Below are 19648 nucleotides of genomic sequence, written 5' to 3' on the forward strand. Positions count from 1 at the left end.
AAATTTGTTTGTCTTATTTGTTTAAATTTGTTTTGATATTGCAAATAGCTATTTAGGCAATGTTTACAGTACATTAACATTAATTTAATAAAATTATGACAATAATAGAAAAATAACGTAAAAAAATCACCAATGGGGGCCATCGAGCATGAATTTCACCTTTAAGTTTCTTAACATAAATTTATGTCTGGCTCCATTATGGTAACACCCACTTTTCATGGTCCAATCGAAATTGTCACTAAATATCATGTATCACTTTACACATCCTTAACACATTACACAGTGGAAGCAAAATAGGTGGTGAATTCTGTTTCATGTTGACTTTAATGTTTCAATGACAGGTTTTATCAGAAATGGTTGGATTGTGGGTAGTTTACATTTATCAGAGCTAATTCTTTGCTGCTTTATATGCTGATATATGAGCTACATACAAGCAAAACAAAAATAAACCATTGAAATGTTTTCCATTCAGCTGGGGGAAAACAACTATATAAAGCCAGACAAACATTTAGGTTAAAGTGTTTTTTGCCAAAAATATGAGAATCTCAGTTGGTGTTCCAAGTGTTACTTGGCTCTCGAAAATCTTCAAACAAAAGTTTTAGGAGTGAAACAGCGGAGATAGTGCTGACGATGTGTCTCTTGTTGTATGTAGTTGTGAGTATTGATGAAGGAATATCACAATGAAACAATGTTACCTTGTCTGAGTCATGTGACGACATTAATTCAGCATTTTGTCATCTTTTCACAGAATGTCACAAACATACAACGTGTCCAAAGATGGTTGCTGGGATCGAATGGCCTTTTCACAATGGCCTAATACGTTCCAAGTTGCTACATAAAGTTCAAGTACAAGCATTAAAAGATCTCAGTCTTCTTTCAGGTACTCTCTGAAATTCCTGAGCGTGAGAACTATAGCCATTGGAACAGGGTTCGCTGGCTGTGATTGGCTCTTTTTTCTATTGTTGAGCCAGGATACATTGCCACACACTAAAAGCCCTTTCACATGACTCGTGTCAGGGTTTTAACGCAGCCCTCTGCATGCTTTGACCTTCACAAAGGCAATTTTACGAAGTTGCTAGGTAGTAAACAGTGAACAAAGTGAAAGCCAACGGAAGAGGTGACATGTATTTGAGCTTTACTCTTTCCTCGTCATTGACGGAATTTTCTGGCCCTCCGTGTTTTCACTGTTATATGGTAGGGGGTGCTATTACACATCTTAAGAAAGAGTACTGAATCTCTGCATCAGAACACAGGCGAAAAAGGAACAGAAACAAGCAATAAAACTATTGCTTATGCATGTTGTAGTCTTTGGGAAAAAAAACAAATCTTAAATTCTTTTTACTTACCCACATTCAAGTGTTGATAAAGAAACAAAGGCATGAAGCTAGAATATAACAGTTTTTTTTGTTGTTGTTTATAAGCAAATGTTTTGGGTCCATTAGATTTTTGTCAAAATGATCAAAATGTTGGGGGTGACTGGTGGTGACAAAAAACGCTAGCAGGGAAAGTCTCAAAACAGGAAAAAAGTCCAACGCTAATATTTCAGCCTAAAAACCTGCATCTTATTCAACAACCAGATTAAAAACACTGTGTATAAACTGGTATTGCGCTACATGCAATTATTTTTTTATCTGTATGTTTCTACCCAAATAAAATTTGTTATAGAAAGTGAGTGATTCACAAAATGTTCATGTTAATTGCTTGCAATTGCACATATGTTTTGAGATCCCAGACAGCAACATAGTGTCGGTCCATAAAAGGCCCACATCTGGTAAGAGTGGAATCCAGATGTGGCCCAGATCTGGGCCGACACTATGTTGCTGTCAGGGATGGCAGCTATAATGCATTAAATTATGATCAAACAATGGAGAAGAGTGTCATAAATGGCCATTTATACTCCTTCAATCCACCGGGGCAATGCTGTACTTTCCTTAAAGCATGCCAAATTGTGGTAGTCCGCTGGGATTGTGACGAAAGAATGTATTTAATACAAGTTTGGCAATGTTTGTGCCAATATTTGCAAATCAGGTGCTAAAACAAGTACATGCAAATGAATGGTGCTACAGTTGGTGCAATTCATTAGCGAATTCCCCTTGAATATTGAAAACATGTTTTTACTGATCTCATCTTGGTTTCATTTTTTACATCGGCACTGCTCACGTGATGATAAGTCATGGAAATTTTCTGGTAATTATATTATATTTTAAAAGATCAGCAGAAAATGAGGTCAAAGTTGAAATTGTCTTAATTTTGAGAGTCGTTTTCCAACGTTTGACCCAAGCGTCAACACACTTGGGAGCAATGGTACGAGTCATGTGAAAGAGGCTTATTCCTTTATACATTCTTAATTTACACACATATATCAGTTAAAAGTAGTGACATAAAAGACATTTTCAAAGACTGGTGATAAGGAAGTAAATCACATTTCACAGGGATACAACATCGGCCACATAAGTGGGGGAAGGAACAGTTTGTGGTAAATGGTACTGCTTAAATGTATATATATGTTTTCAAAGGTTTGTATACCTGTAGGGAATTTAAATGATCGATATAAGCACAAATGTTTACTCTAGCCCTAAGCGTTCAAGAGTGCAAAAAGTCCACGGTGGAGGGTGTCCTCGTTTTGGCACGTACATAATTTTTCAGTCAAAAGCATACACACTAAATAGACATCAGTAGGTTAATAAAAGCCAAAAGGGTGATTTTACACTTAAAACCAGCTCCCACACAAAAGCAAGTGTCAGTGGAATTGAAACGCATGTTGTCGGGTATCACATTTTTTTCGTGAAATCATTTTGTCTATAACAAAATTCACCAGAAAAATCCTGTCAAGGACAAGTCCTCAGCAATATAATCTCAGAGAGTGTCCAGAAAGACGAAAACCGTTAAGAAATTTGTTAAAACTACATAACGTTTCAAAATACACCGCGATTAAGTAAATCGTATTTTCTTATTAGTTGTTTTCCCTTATCTGCAAAGTCAGTAAAGTCTCCATATCTTCATGTCTGTTACCTTAAATATATGTATATAGATAGCTTTTTTCATTATAATTCTTTCATGTATATACATATGTAGATAAATACTGTAAAAGTGTGCCTGCAGTTTTGTCGTTTTTTACTCTACATTAGGCTACGAGAGCCACTTGGGGTCCTCTGCAGTGCAAGGCGGGGATCTGGGGGTATATACTGGTGAGGGTGGTTATATGGTGGTGGTGGTGGAGGCAATGGAGGTTGTGAGCCGTCGTTCCCCCCCTGGTTGCCTCCACTGTCGGGTGAACGCGCTGGTGTGGAGAGCACAGACTGTATGAGCTGGTGATGAGTGGGGCTCTGGCTAAGGAACGCCTCTATGCGGCCGTGACCACCTTTGTCCAAGACGATGACCTTGACGATTTGCTGGCACTGGATTAGCGTATCAGGTCGTATCTCGGTCAAGGCCACGGGCTGGTAGGAGTGCGAGGGTGTGGGGCTGGCGTGCTGCAATGGAGGCTGCTGGAAGAGCTCCCTCTGGTGGTTGAGAAGGGCGGCGCTCTCAGGGCTCGACGGTGCCGTGTTGAGCTGGTACGTCTGAAGCCTGTTGTGAATTGACACCTAGTTTAGAAAACAGTCAGAGATAGCATCATATGTTATAAGACTGTTCTCCTTCTACCGCCATCAGCCCTCCGGTGAACACACATCACAAAAGACATGCGTAAAGTGTTGGGTGGCACAAGGGGTTTGCTTGGTGTCTTGCAACTCGGACAGAGGGTGGGAAGCTGGAATCGGGGATGCAGATGTGGAGGGTTTCGGGGGCCGTGTGTTTGTGTCTCTAAGGTGCATGGTGGTTATTAAGAGGACACTGAGGGCCGCTGTGTCTCCCTTGGAAACCACTTGAGCATTTTAGTAATAGAGAATGATTAAACAATTCAGGGAAGTAGGGGGACAAGAAAGGATGGGACAGGTTAAACAATGGGAAGGGTGTAGTTGGACAACTACAGACGACACACATCTGAACGCATGCCATCACTATTTTTAACACTTAAGGTTCGGGCTTAAACAAGAGTTTGCCTGGACTTGCAAACAACTCTCTCATTCTTTCTAACATCTCCTGGGCCCTAATGAAATGTCTCCACGATTGTCTGTGGGATACAGACACGCTTCTGGGATTGATGACTTTGAGGAGTGAGGAGGTGAAAAAGTGAGTTAGTCTAGCTGGGTCTCAGGATAGATGGTGGCTCTCGAGGTTTAGCTTTGAGGGCTAAAGTGAGGACATCTTCATCTTGTGAATCAATCTTCTTGAATGTTGGAGTTAGGGCTCGAATTGACTGGCGGTGTACCACTTTGTCTGAGAGCAGAGAGTGTGGGGGGTTTCAGGTGAGGTAAAAACTGTGTTGGTGAACAGAAGTTTCTAGTATGATGATTCAGTAGGTTTTACCTAGTTTTAGTTTTTTTCAAGCCAATCTCACGGCAATTCGTACGTAATTTACGAGGTGGCTAATTTGTACGAATTCATCTGACCTCACTTGCACGATTTGTACGAATCACCTACCCCTGACCCCACCCCTAAACCTACGCATCACTGGGGTTTAGACAAATCGTACGAATGAATATGAGTGAGGTCGTACAAATTCATACAAATTCTCATTCATACAAATTTGTTCGAATTAACCACTTCGTACTCACTCGTACAAATTCGTACGAATTGGTATTTTAGTTTTACAATGTTAGGGCTGCCTTAGTTCTGCACTAAAACATAAAAAATGTTTTTATTATTATTATTATTTTAGTTAAATTGATTTGAAATGTTGTTGTTTTTTCAAATCTGCATATTCCAAATCTTACTTCATGAATACATAAACTGCAAAAAAAGGGTCATTCTGCAAACTGCTGATAAATTATGAAATAATAATGTATTCTGTATAAATGTGACTATGCTGAAGCTCAGCAAGCCTCCAACACACTTCAGCTTCAATTTTTGTCTCTCTTATCAAAAGTTTGTGTCATCACTTTTCAGGTCAAGTCCATCTCAACCTTACATCCCTGTCCAGCTATCATGTGTCAATCACTGCCATCCATAACAGCTAGAGCATGTTTTATTAAATGTTACGGCGGTACTACCATGTTTAAATTGGCAGGTGGCTCAACTAGTCTATACTGGTTGGACACCTTGTTTCTCTCTCTCTTTCTCTCTTTTGCCCTCTCCTCCAGGATATGCCTGGCGTTTCCTCTGACCCCTCTGCTGCCTGCGATGTGTTCTGACAGCCGGTGCCCTTCAGGGGTTCGTGGGGTGCTGACATTTACATGTGGCATGATTAAGGTGAGGGGTTTCAGTGCCAGACAGGAAGTCGCTGCCACTCTGATCATGTTCAGCCTAATAGCAACCCTCTAATATGTTGCATATAATAGTAGCAGCTAGACTGCTAAACAAAACAAAAAAATGCAGACAGAGCTGGTGGATTTAGAATTGTTATTATTATTATTTGGTAATTATAATAAAAAATGGGTAACACTTTAATTTAGGGTCCAATTATCTCTATTAAATTGGCTTACTAGTAACTAGTTAGCATATTGGCTGTTTATTAGCACTTATAAAGCACATATTAATGCCTTATTCTGCATGACCATATTCTACATCCCTTAATCCTACCCAATACCTAAACTTAACTTGGTATATATTTTCTTAATTACTTTAGGATCCTTCTGATTTGTTGAATCAGAATCTTGAAATGCCGAGACCAGTTGTTATTGACATTTCCTGTTTGTAAAGAGAGTGTTTGAGTTATCTTTTTTGGTAACACTTTATATTAACATTCAGAAATAAATAATTAACAAACATTATACTTAGCCTATTCAATACATTCTACTTGAATTATATAATGCTTAACAGATCATTAGTTATATTAGTAATATATATTCACATAGTTGGAAATATGAGATAATGTGCTTGTTAATGTATACTAATTAACTTTAGATGATGGACATTGCATAATTATTAACAGATCGTTATGTATTGTGAACTAAAATGTTTACAAATGCCATTAAACTTTCAAATCATATGATCATGCACTTTTTTTTAAATTTACAAATGATTTTGACAAATGTTTTACAATTATTGAAAGATAAATCATTAACAAATATTAAATGATGCTTAATGGATCATTCTTTAACATATATTCAAATAGCTGTTAGATAACGTGTGTGTTGATGTTTAAATAAATATATTAATGGTTACCTAATGAAACAGAACAGTTATTTAATGTAAATAAAATGCTAACAAATCTCATTAAACTTTGGTTTATAATATATTACCTAATGCACTTTTAAAATGTTGATAAAAATAGTTTAATAATTAATTTTAAGCACTTCACACACTATTCATGATAATATATTATTTATTAACTCAACCACAGTCTGTAAAGGTCATACATTTGGTCTTTGTTTGTTGTGTTGTGTATTTTTTTTTTTTTTTACAAATCATTTATTAATTATTTGTTCATGTTTTTGCAGTACCCAACTAAACCCACTAAAGTTATAACTATTCATTATTTGTAAATGTTCATAAACGTGTACTAATAATTTAACTTTATGGTCAGTCATCTCAATGGCAAAAGTGACCTGAATTCACCCTATTTACCCTAGTGAAAAATACATACCAAAATGTATTTGAAATACATTTATTTTATGCTAAGTATACTACACTTTTTTACATAATTATGTGCTTAATATAAATAGCCTGCAATTGTACTGTTGGTACACTAAATTGGTATACTTAAAGTCTGCTGCATTTTAATTTACATTAAATAAAGATACTGTAATCAATCAACATGTAATGTTTAATAAATTCATTAAACAAGGACGTTAATATATGTCCAGCTTTGTAAATATATATTAACTAATGGATCGGTTAAGCATTATATATATGTTTGGAATTTATATATGTTATATAATATGAAATGTATTATGAAGTGTATAATTTTTTTACTATTTTCAGATCTTTTTGTCTTTAAAAAAAAAAAATTACATTCATTGCCATTTAAACCACCCACTGTTATTCCTAAAAAGTTCACCGGCCAGTTTGCTCCATTTTATTTACTGGTCTATGCCCAGTGCCTGTTTGCCATTGTGTCCTTGAGTTCCATCATGTGCACAGAAGATGGTGTACATCATGATGCTAATCGCACGGCCCTCTGGGTAATGTATTTTATGCAAGGATTGTCTGCTAACAGTGTCTTTAATAACCCTGCAGAGAGTTAAGGATGCTACATCAGATTTATTTTAGAGTTAAATGGGGCTTGTTTGAAATGTTGAAAGTCTGCCACCTAGATAGCATTGAGTGTGAGTTTGCGAATACAAACTGAATCTGTTTACTTAAAGGCCTTGACACACCAAGCCGACGGTCACACCGTTTTCCTGTGTTCAGCACCCCTGTTGGGGGCTTTTTGGCTGATTGAGTATGTTTAATCGATGGCCATATGAAAGAGAAATCTGATTGGTGGTTCATCTTAGTGAACGAGTGCATTTGAAAAGAAGCGTGCAAAGAAGTCAAGACGACAACACAGACAGGAGGCTGTTCTAATTTAATGTCATCTTATCTGAACATTCAAAAGTGTGAATATTTTCATAACAGCATGAGCCGCCAGCATGAGCATGATTGATATTCAAAATGGTAAGCGAGTGCTGCTTTGTTTACGTTTTGTATATCTGCAGTCCTAGTTTCGTTTTCCCTTTTCGAATGATGAATACAGACTATTGATACCTGCTGATATAGACAGATATTTACTTACATGCAGGCACAGAACGCATTTTCTAGTTGACAGTCGCCATTAGTTCTTTTGGTGTGTTCAAGCGCAGCTTTTTGTCCGAGACTCCAAAGCCAGGCGAAAACACAGCTTTCCTCGCCGCTAGTTCATTTATGTCAGCTTGGTATGTCACAGCCTTAGTACATATCATCAATTCACCCTTTGCAGGGAGTTTGATTGTCAGGCGATCTAACCAATCACAATCCGCCATCCACTGAATCTGCCATTTTTGTCTGATAAAGCAGTCAGGAGAGTTAGAAGATTAGCATCGATGGACTTGAATTTGAAAAAAAGGAGTGTACTGACATCTTTCCACTGTTGAATCAACATTACTTCTGATGTTCATTCATGTTTATTTGATGCGACAAATTAACTAGAAGGAAGAGATGATAGGTTCACGTATAGCATAACTGAGGCTCTGCAGAGATCTGTCAGACACATTAAAGAGCCACAAAACAAAATTTATTGTTTGAAATTCTTTAAAAATGAACCAAATTTTAAAGTTGAGACTTTATTTCATTTCAAAAGTAACCTGGTCTTTCCTGTCTGTTGGCTCATTGTCAGTGTTCTCTTTGCTCCGCAATGTATTTTTCACTGCGTGAATAAATGGTGTGACGTGAGAGCGGCATGGCTTGTCGGACATAGCAACAGTGACTAAAGGGAGCGGGTCTCTGCGACCGGTCAATTGTGAAAAAGAAGTTTGCTTAAAGGTGCTGTATGTAACTTTTTAAAGCATAAAAAATGCCATAATATGTTTGCATATATTGAGGAAACATGCTAAGTTCACATAGGCCTACTCGTTTCTCTGAAAAACACTTCTACAGCCAGTTATTTTACTTTGAAATGTGCGTTTCCAGGCTGGAATGTTTGTTATTGTTTTGGTCTGTGATACTTCACGATGCCAATTTGCCGATTTTCATTGTCCATTGCGCTCGTTCATGTTGCATGTGCTCAAACTGGCAACCCGTGTGAGCGCCATCCAGTCTGAGGAGCAGGTGGCGGGAGAAACGATGATCTCCGATATTTTGAATTCGACTGCAGTACCTATTTCGAACACTAGTTGTCATTCTTACATACTGCACCTTTAACTGTGCTGAATGTGCACCTTTGTATTGTACTTCCAATCTTAAAAGTATATTTTTAAGACTATTTTTAGAAAACTATTTAGAAACTTTAGAAACTATTTTATTTAGGTTCAATCAGTAAGTTTAATAACTTGATATGATGCAGTTTGAGTTTCAAGACCTTTTTTTAAACTACTTTTAAACTTAATATGGTGACTTAAAAACATACCACTCACAGCAAAGCAAGCGTATGTACATAGACTAACAATTATCGCAACTGAATTTTTTCATATAATAAGAAACACACATACGTATAGTCATGTTTGAGTGAGAGTTTAGTCGTGCTGTTTGCGTAGTTTTGACAAATAGCACGCCCTTTCTAAGCGCTACCACATTGATGAAAAGCTTGCATAACGTGCATTGAAACACTCTCTTCTATCCATTTTCTCCTGAACAGTTTGATTCTGCTGAACTGTTTTCTTCATACTTGTATAAAGATGTGCCTCTGTTGGCAATGCTCTTGAAAGTCTCCTCTACACTGCAGTGTTAATTTAACAGGAGGGGGCAGCAGTGCACAGATGAGTTTTACCTCCAGGGGGCTTCTTTTGACTTTGGTTTTGGCGGCGATAACGTTTAGATTGGCTTGAGGGGAAGTGGAAGGTCGTCTGGTTGGGGACACTGCATTTTCACTCCAGCAGGAACATATGGCTGTTGTAGCTTGTTAAATTCCTGTTCACTAACTTAATGTGTTCTATGCGCTGTAAGCTACTGAAGCTGTTTGACGGATGCTTCTAGGGGTCTGTAGGGACTTACCTGCGAGAACACTGAGCTCTTACCTCTACTGCATTATGTCCGCTCTGTGATGTGTTCAATTCCTGTTTGCCTGTGAGAAAAGAAATCCAGGTCAGACTAAAGATTAAGGAATGGTTGGATACATACTGTACAAGACGATAGTTTGAGTAAATATGCTTGGAAATAGGTTTAATCACTACAAACAAAATGTTCGTCTGGATATTTTGTCTTATTCTACAACAACATTGTTGTTTGAATTATTTAAAATACAATTTAAAGCCACATAAATTTGACATATATATATATATCGTAAATGTATGTCCCTGTTACACTTAATTTTGCTGGTTAAATAAACATTACATAAAAAAGTATTTTTTCTATTTTGTATTTTTACACCATGTAATGTTCTATTTGTTAAAACCAAGTATTAATGTAATCAAGTTAGTATTTTTGCACATTTTTACATTTTACCAAAATAATAACTAAAGGAAGTAATATTGTGAACTAAATTTCAGAATAAGAATTTTTTCACATTATTTTATGCCAGTTAAGTATATATTCTGCCCCAAATTATTATAATTAATACATTATTAGTTGATTTCTTTTTTTTTAATTCTTATTAAATCTTCTAAAATATGATTCTCATTACAGTTAAAAATGACAAAAATACAATTAAATAAGTATAAATTAAACAAATTCTACTAGTAGTTATAAGTACTTTGGAATTTAAATATCTCTATTTAAATCACACAAAAAAATGGAAAAAGTGCTTTATCGTCCCAATTATAGGCTTCTTTTTCATTTTTCATTTTTTATATTAACACCTTTATTTATATAGTTCTTTATACAATACAGATTGTTTCAAAGCAGCTTTACAGTGAAAATTATTCAATGATTCAAACAGGTAATTTCGGCTGTAGCCTACAGCAGTTCTAAAAGAAAAATGGTAACACTTTAGAATACGATTCCTTCGTTAATGAATAACTACACAAGAACCAATGAGTAACACAAAATTAACAATCTAGTAACTATTATTAACTAACAAGAAACTCTGATTAACGAACTAGTAAGTAATAGCGCACAGATGAAAGTGGTAGTTCACTATTAACTAATCAATAACTACTATTTTTTTAATGCTTCCCAGAGAACTACTGAAAAAGTTTATTAACAATCTAGTAACTACTATTAACTAAAAAGAAACTCTGATTAACAAATTAGGAAGTAATAGTGCACAGATGAAAGTCATACTTCATACTTTTATGGGAATTACTAATTATTTGGATCCGTATTCTAAAGTGAAGATCATGGGAACTAACTAGTAATGACACAAGTGTTACACATGATCTAGTCATGATTTTTGCAACCAAACACAAAAGTAATTTCAAGCGTTTGAGATTTTTGGTGAACTTTAGTATACTTTTAGAAAATTTCTTTAGAAGTGTAGTAACACTTGAGTCATAACTAGTTAGTTACCATGATCTTCACTTTAGAATACGGATCCAAATAATTAGTAATTCCCATAGAAGTATGTAGTAACACTTGAGTCATTACTAGTTTGTTCCCATGATTCTTACAGTAGTTACTAATGAAAAGCCAATAAAGTGAAGAATCTTCTCACTCACAAGACACACACACACACACACACACACACACACACACACACACACACACAGACACACACACACACACACACACACACACACACACACATATATATGCTAGGAGACATACATAAAAACACATTTTTTTGTGAGGTAAGTTAAATAATAAATTCAATCTATATGGTACTTGGATGGCTGATGACTCAATATGTTCCAGTCGTCACCGTGACACTAGTGATTTAATGCCAGTCCGAAGGAATGCCAGAAAATTGGCCACAGGACAAGTAACGTCCCGAGTCCCGACAACTGCATTTAAAAATCCATTTCTTTAAAATTATTCAGTTGATAAATAGACAGCATAGGCCAATTATTAACAGCTTACATATTGATAATTTAAACAACCTTGTGTATTCGATTACGGTAGCAGTTCAAATGTTAATGTAGTGCTAGTCATTTATCCTGCATTGGTAATTGATTAGTTTTGTATGAATTATGAAAATTTTCAGTAGTTCTCTGGGAAGCATAAAAGAATATAGTAGTTATTGAAGTACCACTTTCATCTGTGCACTATTACTTCCTAATTCATTAATCAGAGTTTCTTTTTAGTTAATAGTAGTTACTAGATTGTTAATAAACTTTTTCAGTAGTTCTCTGGGAAGCATTAAAAAAATAGTAGTTATTGATTAGTTAATAGTGAACTACCACTTTCATCTGTGCACTATTACTTACTAGTTCGTTAATCAGAGTTTCTTGTTAGTTAATAATAGTTACTAGATTGTTAATATTGTGTTACTCATTGGTTCTTGGGTAGTTATTCATTAACGAAGGAACAGTATTCTAAAGTGTTACTAGAAAAATGTGTAATTGTTCATCTGAAGTCAGTTCAGTGTTGAATTAGCTCCATTGAAAAGATCATCAAATATTAAATTAGTTCATTTCACCTATAAAGCAGTTCTGCAGAAAACAGTGGTGTCATCATCAAGCTCAGTTCAGTCCTCATCCAAGAGTGTCATCGCAGTCAAATCAATAATATTAAGAGAAATATAATTTCTTTATGTTGATTTTGTTGTGAATTATATACCTGGTGTTTTTTTTTTTTTTTTTTTCGCCCAAACTTGGGTCTACTGAACGGAAGTCTGCAGGCTGGCTCATAAGACAATATTTTTGTGTGACTTTTGAGGGGTGTTTTATCTTTCAATACACTACTGTATTGAAACTCACATCAATAATTCAACCCTAGACAAAATCACACGGTTTCTGTATTTCTTACAGTAGAAAGCACAGATGTAGAATGCATGTAATCATCCTGTCTCCATCTCAAAAAATCAAAAATCATCTCAAATTAAAACTGAGGGGACACAAATCAGATCTGAGGGGGCAATGTCCCTTCGTGGTGCCGGGCCTTTGTTTAAGTAAGCTAGCGTAAAGCATTACGCTAACTAATGGAACTTTTAAGTGACTAATCTGAAACACTGTAAACAAACAGCAACTTTGTACAGAAAACAAATAGTGTGTGCTCAAGAAGTTAGAGTTTGCCGTCAGCAAGTTGCTAGGCTAATGAAGCCTTATTCAACAGTGTACACAAATATTGGGTAAAATATTCCATTTCTGAGCTAATTTTTTTTCATGCTTTTGAGTTCAGGATGAAATGCTAGTATATTCATTCAATCCTTCATGCATATTTAATGATTTTATCCACTATCTTATCGCAGTGGTTTCTGGGATGGCTTTATCTGTAGAGAATACATTTGATTCTGATTTAAAATTTCTCCAAACTAAGGTATCTTAGCAAGCAGCATAATTCTGGTCTCTGTGATGCCTGGGGGGAACAATATTGTGTGGAACTGAATTTAGTCTTTTTTTCTTTCTTTCTATTTTTTTTTTTTTTTGATGATATTTAAAATATATAGCACACACTGTAAATCCTACTAGGTAATACCTGAACAGATGAATGCAAATGGAAAGAAATACAGCAGATACACGTATGTCTGAGTCAGTGGTGACTGCTGTTCTTTCAAAGAGGGAAGCTCATTTTCAGCCTACATCATAAAAATTGTCCATTTATTTGTAGCCTAGCCTACTGTATGATTGAATGAATGAATGAATGAATGAATGAATGAATGAACAAACGATCTAAAAAAAGATATTAAACTCAACAGAGGAAATGTGGGAATTAGGTTAAACTGAAACAACCAATGTGGTGTATAATTGTGTGAAATGTATGATGCAATTTCGCCCAGCAAATACCAAGAAATAGGTTGGAGCAGTTTGTCTTTTGACTACACTTGCAAAATGCGTTATGGGACTGAGCTCGAATAGCGTCAGCGTCAGCGACATTTTATAGGACAAAATCGCTGTCAATCAAAACAGATGCAGTCTTTCTACAGGCCCTCCAATCATCACGCAGAAGCCCGGAGTCCAGGCCAACCCACTCCTCCATTCACCCCAGAGACGCTGAGCGTCCGTGGGGGGGACATAATCGCAGAATTTATCCAATGACCGTCTAGTTTCGAAGCACTGAAAAAAACTGTTCAAAGCAGCCCCATTGAAGTCAATGGACGCTACAGGAATGTATGAGAAGGAAATCGAGTCAGCCGACCTGCTGTATGTAGCTGATTCTGAACGAACTCGTCTTCGAGATGAACGTGTTCTAACGCATTTTTAGTCAATAATATGTTAACACAATAGTAGATAGTTGACCATTAATTTTTTGACATTAGTCTTAAAGAAATCCCCACTGGTCTGAGTGTTATTTGTTGTAAATTACCTGGAGAACCTGGTCTTCCCCTCAACTCAAGTTGAGTCCCGTTGTTCTTGATTGAGTGAGTTTTGGCTCCCTGTTGTTTCTCCAACTCCCCTAAAGAGGGAGTGAAAAGAGACAAGGAGAGTTGTAAGTCCATGCCAGAGACACATACATACACACACTCTCTATACGGACCAACAAACAGGCACAAAACAGCTAAACACATACAACAATTTGCTGGCCCTAAACAGCAGAGCTCCAATTCACTATACTTACACTCAGGGCTTGATGATAATTGCCTGTCATTTCTAATCAGGCTACTAATCAGGCTACAAAAGAGTTTTTCCCTTCTCCCACATAATTTTAAGAAAGCTCTACATTAGGAATTTTAAAGGGGAATATGCCCTCTGATTTAATGATACCATTAGAAAGGAATAAGCCTCGATAAAACCTGTGAGTGCACAAAGAATAGCTGACAACAAATCATCTGGATACTAAAACCGGAGTATGCTACATAATTAAACATATTTATTGCCAAAATAGTTGAAGGATAAAAGGAGAATAGAGAGATTCTTGAGAATAGAGAAGGAATGCAGACCGCAATTGAAAGAAAATATTGTATATGACAATTAACAATAATAATAATGTACATTTAGTCATTTAGCAGACGCTTTTATCCAAAGTGACTTACAACGGAGGACTAAAGACAAGTCAAGTCATTGTGAAGAGGCAAAAACAACGCAAGAAGTGCTCAAAATACAAAGTTCCGGCATTGCTCAGAGAAGCATAAGCCAGACAAGGGAGGATTTAAAGGAAAAGGAATATATATATATATTTTTTTTTTTATTTTTTTTTATTTTTTTTTTAAGTTAAGTGCTCACGGAAGAGATGAGTTTTCAGCTGTCTTTTGAATGTTGTCAGGGATTCTGTTAGCCTGGTATACCAGACCTACATCAAGATGTTAAGTCTGGGAACTCTCCATTGGCATTCCTCAATCCGAGCGGCGGGATAAACGGTTGTCTTTCAAATTCCCTCTGCACACAATAGGATAGCGCTACAACCAACAAGAGCAACGAAGAATGTGACGTAGTCAAAGCGACGGAGTCAGAGTCAGAGCTTCTTTGTTCTTGTTTCAAAGAAAAGTTTAACTTCAAATCCCCCACAGTCGCGGCCAAAGCCAAATCGAAAGACCACTGTTCACCAGCAGCAGCAGCCATTCTTTGTTTTCAAGTAGCAGTGAACCGTCGCAACTCTGTCATCATTATCTTAAGCCCGCCCGCCGACTCTATACACGATCTGATTGGCCTGACCAGTTTTTGGTTTTTCCAGCTCTAAAGTCAACGGAGAGTTGCTAGATCACACTGGCTGCAAAATAATTTTTGCTGCCGCTACGGTGCGTCTAGATTTCTAGGCTAGGATTCTGTATTCCGGACGAGGTTGGGGAGATCATTCCACCAGCAAGGAACTGTGAATGAGAATGTTCTGGAGAGTGATTTTGTGGCTCTCTGAGATGGTACCACGAGCCGTCTCTCATTGACCGATCGTAGGCTTCTAGCAGGGATGTAGACTCGTAGGAGCGAGTGAAAGTAGGAGGGAGCTGAGCCTGTGGTCGATCTGTAAGCAAGCTTCAATGCTTTGAACTTGTTGCGAGCAGCGAGTGTTAGCCAGTGCAGAGAGATGAATAGAGGGGTGACGTGGGCTCTTTTGGGCTCGTTGAAGATAAGACGAGCTGCAGCATTCTGAATCATTTGTAGGGGTTTAGTTGCACATGATGGAAGTCCAGCCAGAAGAGCATTGCAGTAATCAAGCCTAGAAATTACCAGGGCATGGACGAGAAGTTGTGTTGCATGTTTAGTTAGTAAAGGCCTGATCTCCCTGATGTTGTGCAGTGCAAACCTGCATGATCTAGCTGTCTTTGTAATGTGGTCTGTGAAGGTCAGCTGGTCATCAAATATTACTCCAAGATTTCTGACCGACCTTGATGGGATGATTGAGGATGAATCTTGCTGGATAGTGAAGTCGTGCTGTAGAGACGGATTGGCAGGGAGGACGAGAAGCTCAGTCTTTGCTGCTTTGAGCTGCAGGTGATGTTCCTTCATCCATGCCGAGATGTCCGCCATAATGATGATTTTTTTTAATCTAGTTTATGTTTTATGTTGATTTGTGTGGGTTTATAAAAAAAATATTTATACCATTTTCAACAAAATTTTCATGTAATTTTTCATATAATGATTGTGTAAACAGAAAGTCAAAGACATGTAAATTAAAGTATGGCTATAAATATTATTGTATTTTTTCAGGTTGATCTTTGTGTTTTTGAAAGTCAAAATTAATATATATCACCTTACTATTCTTTAAGATATTCTCCTTGAAACCTCTGTTTATTTTTGTAGTTTTCTGTAATTTTAAAATCGTTAGATTGAGAGAAACTATTGCATAGCAAGAGCTCTAGAATGAAGCCCCATTTGGATAACAGATTACCTGCCTCAAAAGGTTGCCTTTATGTGCTGCGCTAAAACAAAGACAAATAAATGAAATTCAAGTAAAAGTATTAATGCACAAGTTCTTTATGTGGAAAAGAAAAGATGTGTAGCTGTGTAGATGACAGCTCTCAGTTGTATTCCTGAAAGAGAGTAAAGGTGCTTATCTCTCTGTTCCCAGTGAAACTGCTGACACAGATACACAAACAGCACAAGACTTCCCATGGACCCTTGCTCTCTCTAGCACAGGATGTAACGAAAACCAACTGGCCACGGTAGAATACATGCTTTGATGTCCAGTGGCACTCAGCCCCTTTCTCTTTCTCTCTCTTTCTCTTTTTGTATTTCTCCCTCATGGAAACCAAAAGACATTTATCTGTTCCTGCTTCCCTATCTTTACTCCTCAATTCCTTCAGAGAATATTTGAAAGCCTGACTGCAATGTACAAATGAAATGTTTAATTTATTATGGAACATCAAAACAGCAAGATTCCTAAAGGACAAACGCACAGGGAAAGCAACTATAGACACACCATTTTTACAAAAATGTAGCAGAAATAAACAGTAGAAGAGCCAAGACCTCAAAATGAGGATAAATAAATACATAAATTTGCAGCTGTTACGGTTATCTTCTGTGTTTGTTTCTGTTTATGGCTGGGTTTTGTCTATGTTTAGTTCTGTTTCCTTTGTTGGTTTCTGGAGTTTTTTTGCTTTGTTTTGTTCATTGTTTGATTATCAGTCACACCTGTTGCTTGTTCCCTTGATTGGTTTTAGATCGTACTTAAGCCCTGTGTTTGTTCAGTTCTTGGTCTGCTCACGTTTGTGTGTTTGAGGGTTGTTCTGTTCATAATTTTTTGTGAGAAATCCTGAGTGTTTTGTTATCGTTGAATCTTGTTATTATACTGTTGCTGTACTGCTGCCTTAAATCCATCTCTTTATTTAACCTGCTGCAACCCTTTTTGCAACTTAAAACTTAAAATATTAAGTGGTAAAACTTATAATATTAAGTTTATACCAAACTTCGAATGGTAGTATATGTAAATATTTATTAAGGAACTATGTGTAAAATAATATTTAATATTAAACCTTTTTAATAAGGAATCATATATAAAACTACAATAATATATATATATATATATATATATATATATATATATATATATAAAGTTTTATATATATATATATAGAAGAACTAAATGTCATCATTAAACTTTAATGTTTATATATATATATATATATATATATATATATATATTAGTGCTGTCAAACGATTAAAATATTTAATCGCGATTAATCGCATTAATGTCATAGTTAACTCGCGATTAATCGCATTTAATCGCACATTTTTATCTATTCTAAATGTCTCTTGATTTCTTTTTGTCCCATTATTTTTTCTCATTTTAATGCTCTTATCAACATGGAAAAGTGGATCGGCTTGCTTTGTGCAAATGTTTTTTATTGAAAACAACATTGGCATAATATTGTGTTCAATTTCACACTAAAACATTCTTACTTGGAGCAAATAATCTCTCACACAATGTAACACTGTCCATCAATAAAAGGGTGAAAGAAATACTGACGAGGTCCTGATATTGACGAGGGGGCGGAGAATTCGCATCAGCTGTGTGTGTGTGTGTGTTTGGCCATCATCAAGTGGTATTTCAGACTGGACGTGCTGCGATGATGATAGCTCAGTTCACAACGACAAAACACACAGATCACTTTGGTCTCTTCAATGGAACCATTTGGCAACTTTTTAAAAGTAAACGTTCCATTCAGAATCTTATTGGCATCCATTTCGGTGTCTCGCGCTCGTCATCCACTCAAAACTGGACGTTTTGAACGTTCCTATAACATTCAGAAATAACGTTTTTATAACTTAATGGGAACGTTATGAAAACGTTCTTATAACCTAAAATTGTTAGATGGGGAAGAGGAGAGATTCGCGATTGCACTGAACACGTTTTAAGTGCAGGCACATATTGTCTGAGCGAGCCCAGAGAAAATTCTAACAAGAGCAGCGTGTATCTGAGAGCGCGCGACTCGAGCAGAGAGATTCGTGCTCGGCACATTATATTCCACGCGCGAGCAGAGAGATTCGTGCTCGCGCATCCGGCTCGCAAGCCCAAACAAGTGTGTGCGGCGTGCCTGTTGTTTTGTTTCCGGTCTAGCTAGATCCGCTTGCGCTTTCAAAACGTCCATGCCGCGTCCTATTGCAAAAGCATGTGAAAAAAAACTACAAAGTTTGCTAGGCCAAAAAGACCGTTAATCGCGCGATAAAAAAATTAACGCCGTTAAAATGGGTTTGCGTTAACGCCGTTAATAACGCGTTTAACTGACAGCCCTAATATATATATATATATATATATATATATATATATATATATATTTCTGTAAATGCAGTTTAGATATTTTTTGTATTGAAACATGCAGAAGTAATGAGATACTCTTACTTAAAATATAAATGTGTGTATCAACGTCATTTTGCCTTATATGTGTCACGATTATGTTCTGTTTGGTTTGTTCCTGTCGTTTCTGTTAGTCTCTATTTTTACTAATCAATATACATTTGCAGACATTATATATGTGTGTGTATATATATATATAGTTTGTCAGGTAAAACATAAGCTCCTTAATGTAATATTTAGTTAATTTAAAGTTTAATGGTGCAATGCTAAAATATTTAGAAGTACATAAATTGTTGCATCCTTAGCAACTTTGCTGTAGCTCAAACAGTAGTGCATGGCATTAGCAACACCATGGTCATGGGTTTGATTCCCAGGGAAGGCATGAACTGTATGCTTTAAATGCATTTCAAGTTGCTTTAGATAAATGGGTATGTCAAAAGCATAAACGTCGATGTTAATTCCCAGGAAACCACCTACAACACCCTAGCCTTGTGGTGGAGAGATTTGTATGGGCAAGAGCCACTCACATTTTCTTCAGGGCATTTAGTTTTATTAATCATAAGTGTCTCAGCAGCTGTTTCACTGCTGCTGGCTGCAAACAACTGGGTTTCTTCTGTTAACCCAGAAAATGAACAGCATTATCCAGTGTTACCATGGGGAACAATCTGCAGTATTCAAGAGAAGAATGCTGATTCACATCACAAAGCAAGAAACAATGAAAAAGTATCTATTGACTTGATTGATTAATAGCCCCAGTCAAAAGAACCCAACCACAAGTCTATGATAC

At 36.5% G+C, this 19648-nt stretch overlaps 1 protein-coding gene across 3 annotated transcripts in view; it reads right to left on the reverse strand.

The window, feature by feature from the left end:
- Nucleotides 1-297: 297 nt before the first annotated feature.
- The window catches only part of iqsec3a (IQ motif and Sec7 domain ArfGEF 3a), a 184502-nt gene continuing 165151 nt past the window's right edge, over nt 298-19648 (reverse strand). For 2 of the 3 annotated variants that reach the window (XM_077233997.1, XM_077233999.1), the window contains 3 exons: nt 13999-14088; nt 9675-9721; nt 298-3587 (listed from right to left, as the gene is read on the reverse strand). In XM_077233997.1, coding sequence (XP_077090112.1) covers nt 3120-3587; nt 9675-9721; nt 13999-14088 — 605 coding nt within the window. In that variant the 3' untranslated portion in view covers nt 298-3119. The remainder of the gene's footprint in view (nt 3588-9674; nt 9722-13998; nt 14089-19648) is intronic. The other variant, XM_077233998.1, reaches the window with a different exon arrangement.

Source organism: Siphateles boraxobius, unplaced genomic scaffold (genome assembly GCF_051911475.1).
Source record: "Siphateles boraxobius isolate OS27281-9 unplaced genomic scaffold, OSU_SipBor_1 19, whole genome shotgun sequence".
Taxonomy (NCBI): Eukaryota; Metazoa; Chordata; class Actinopteri; order Cypriniformes; family Leuciscidae; genus Siphateles; species Siphateles boraxobius.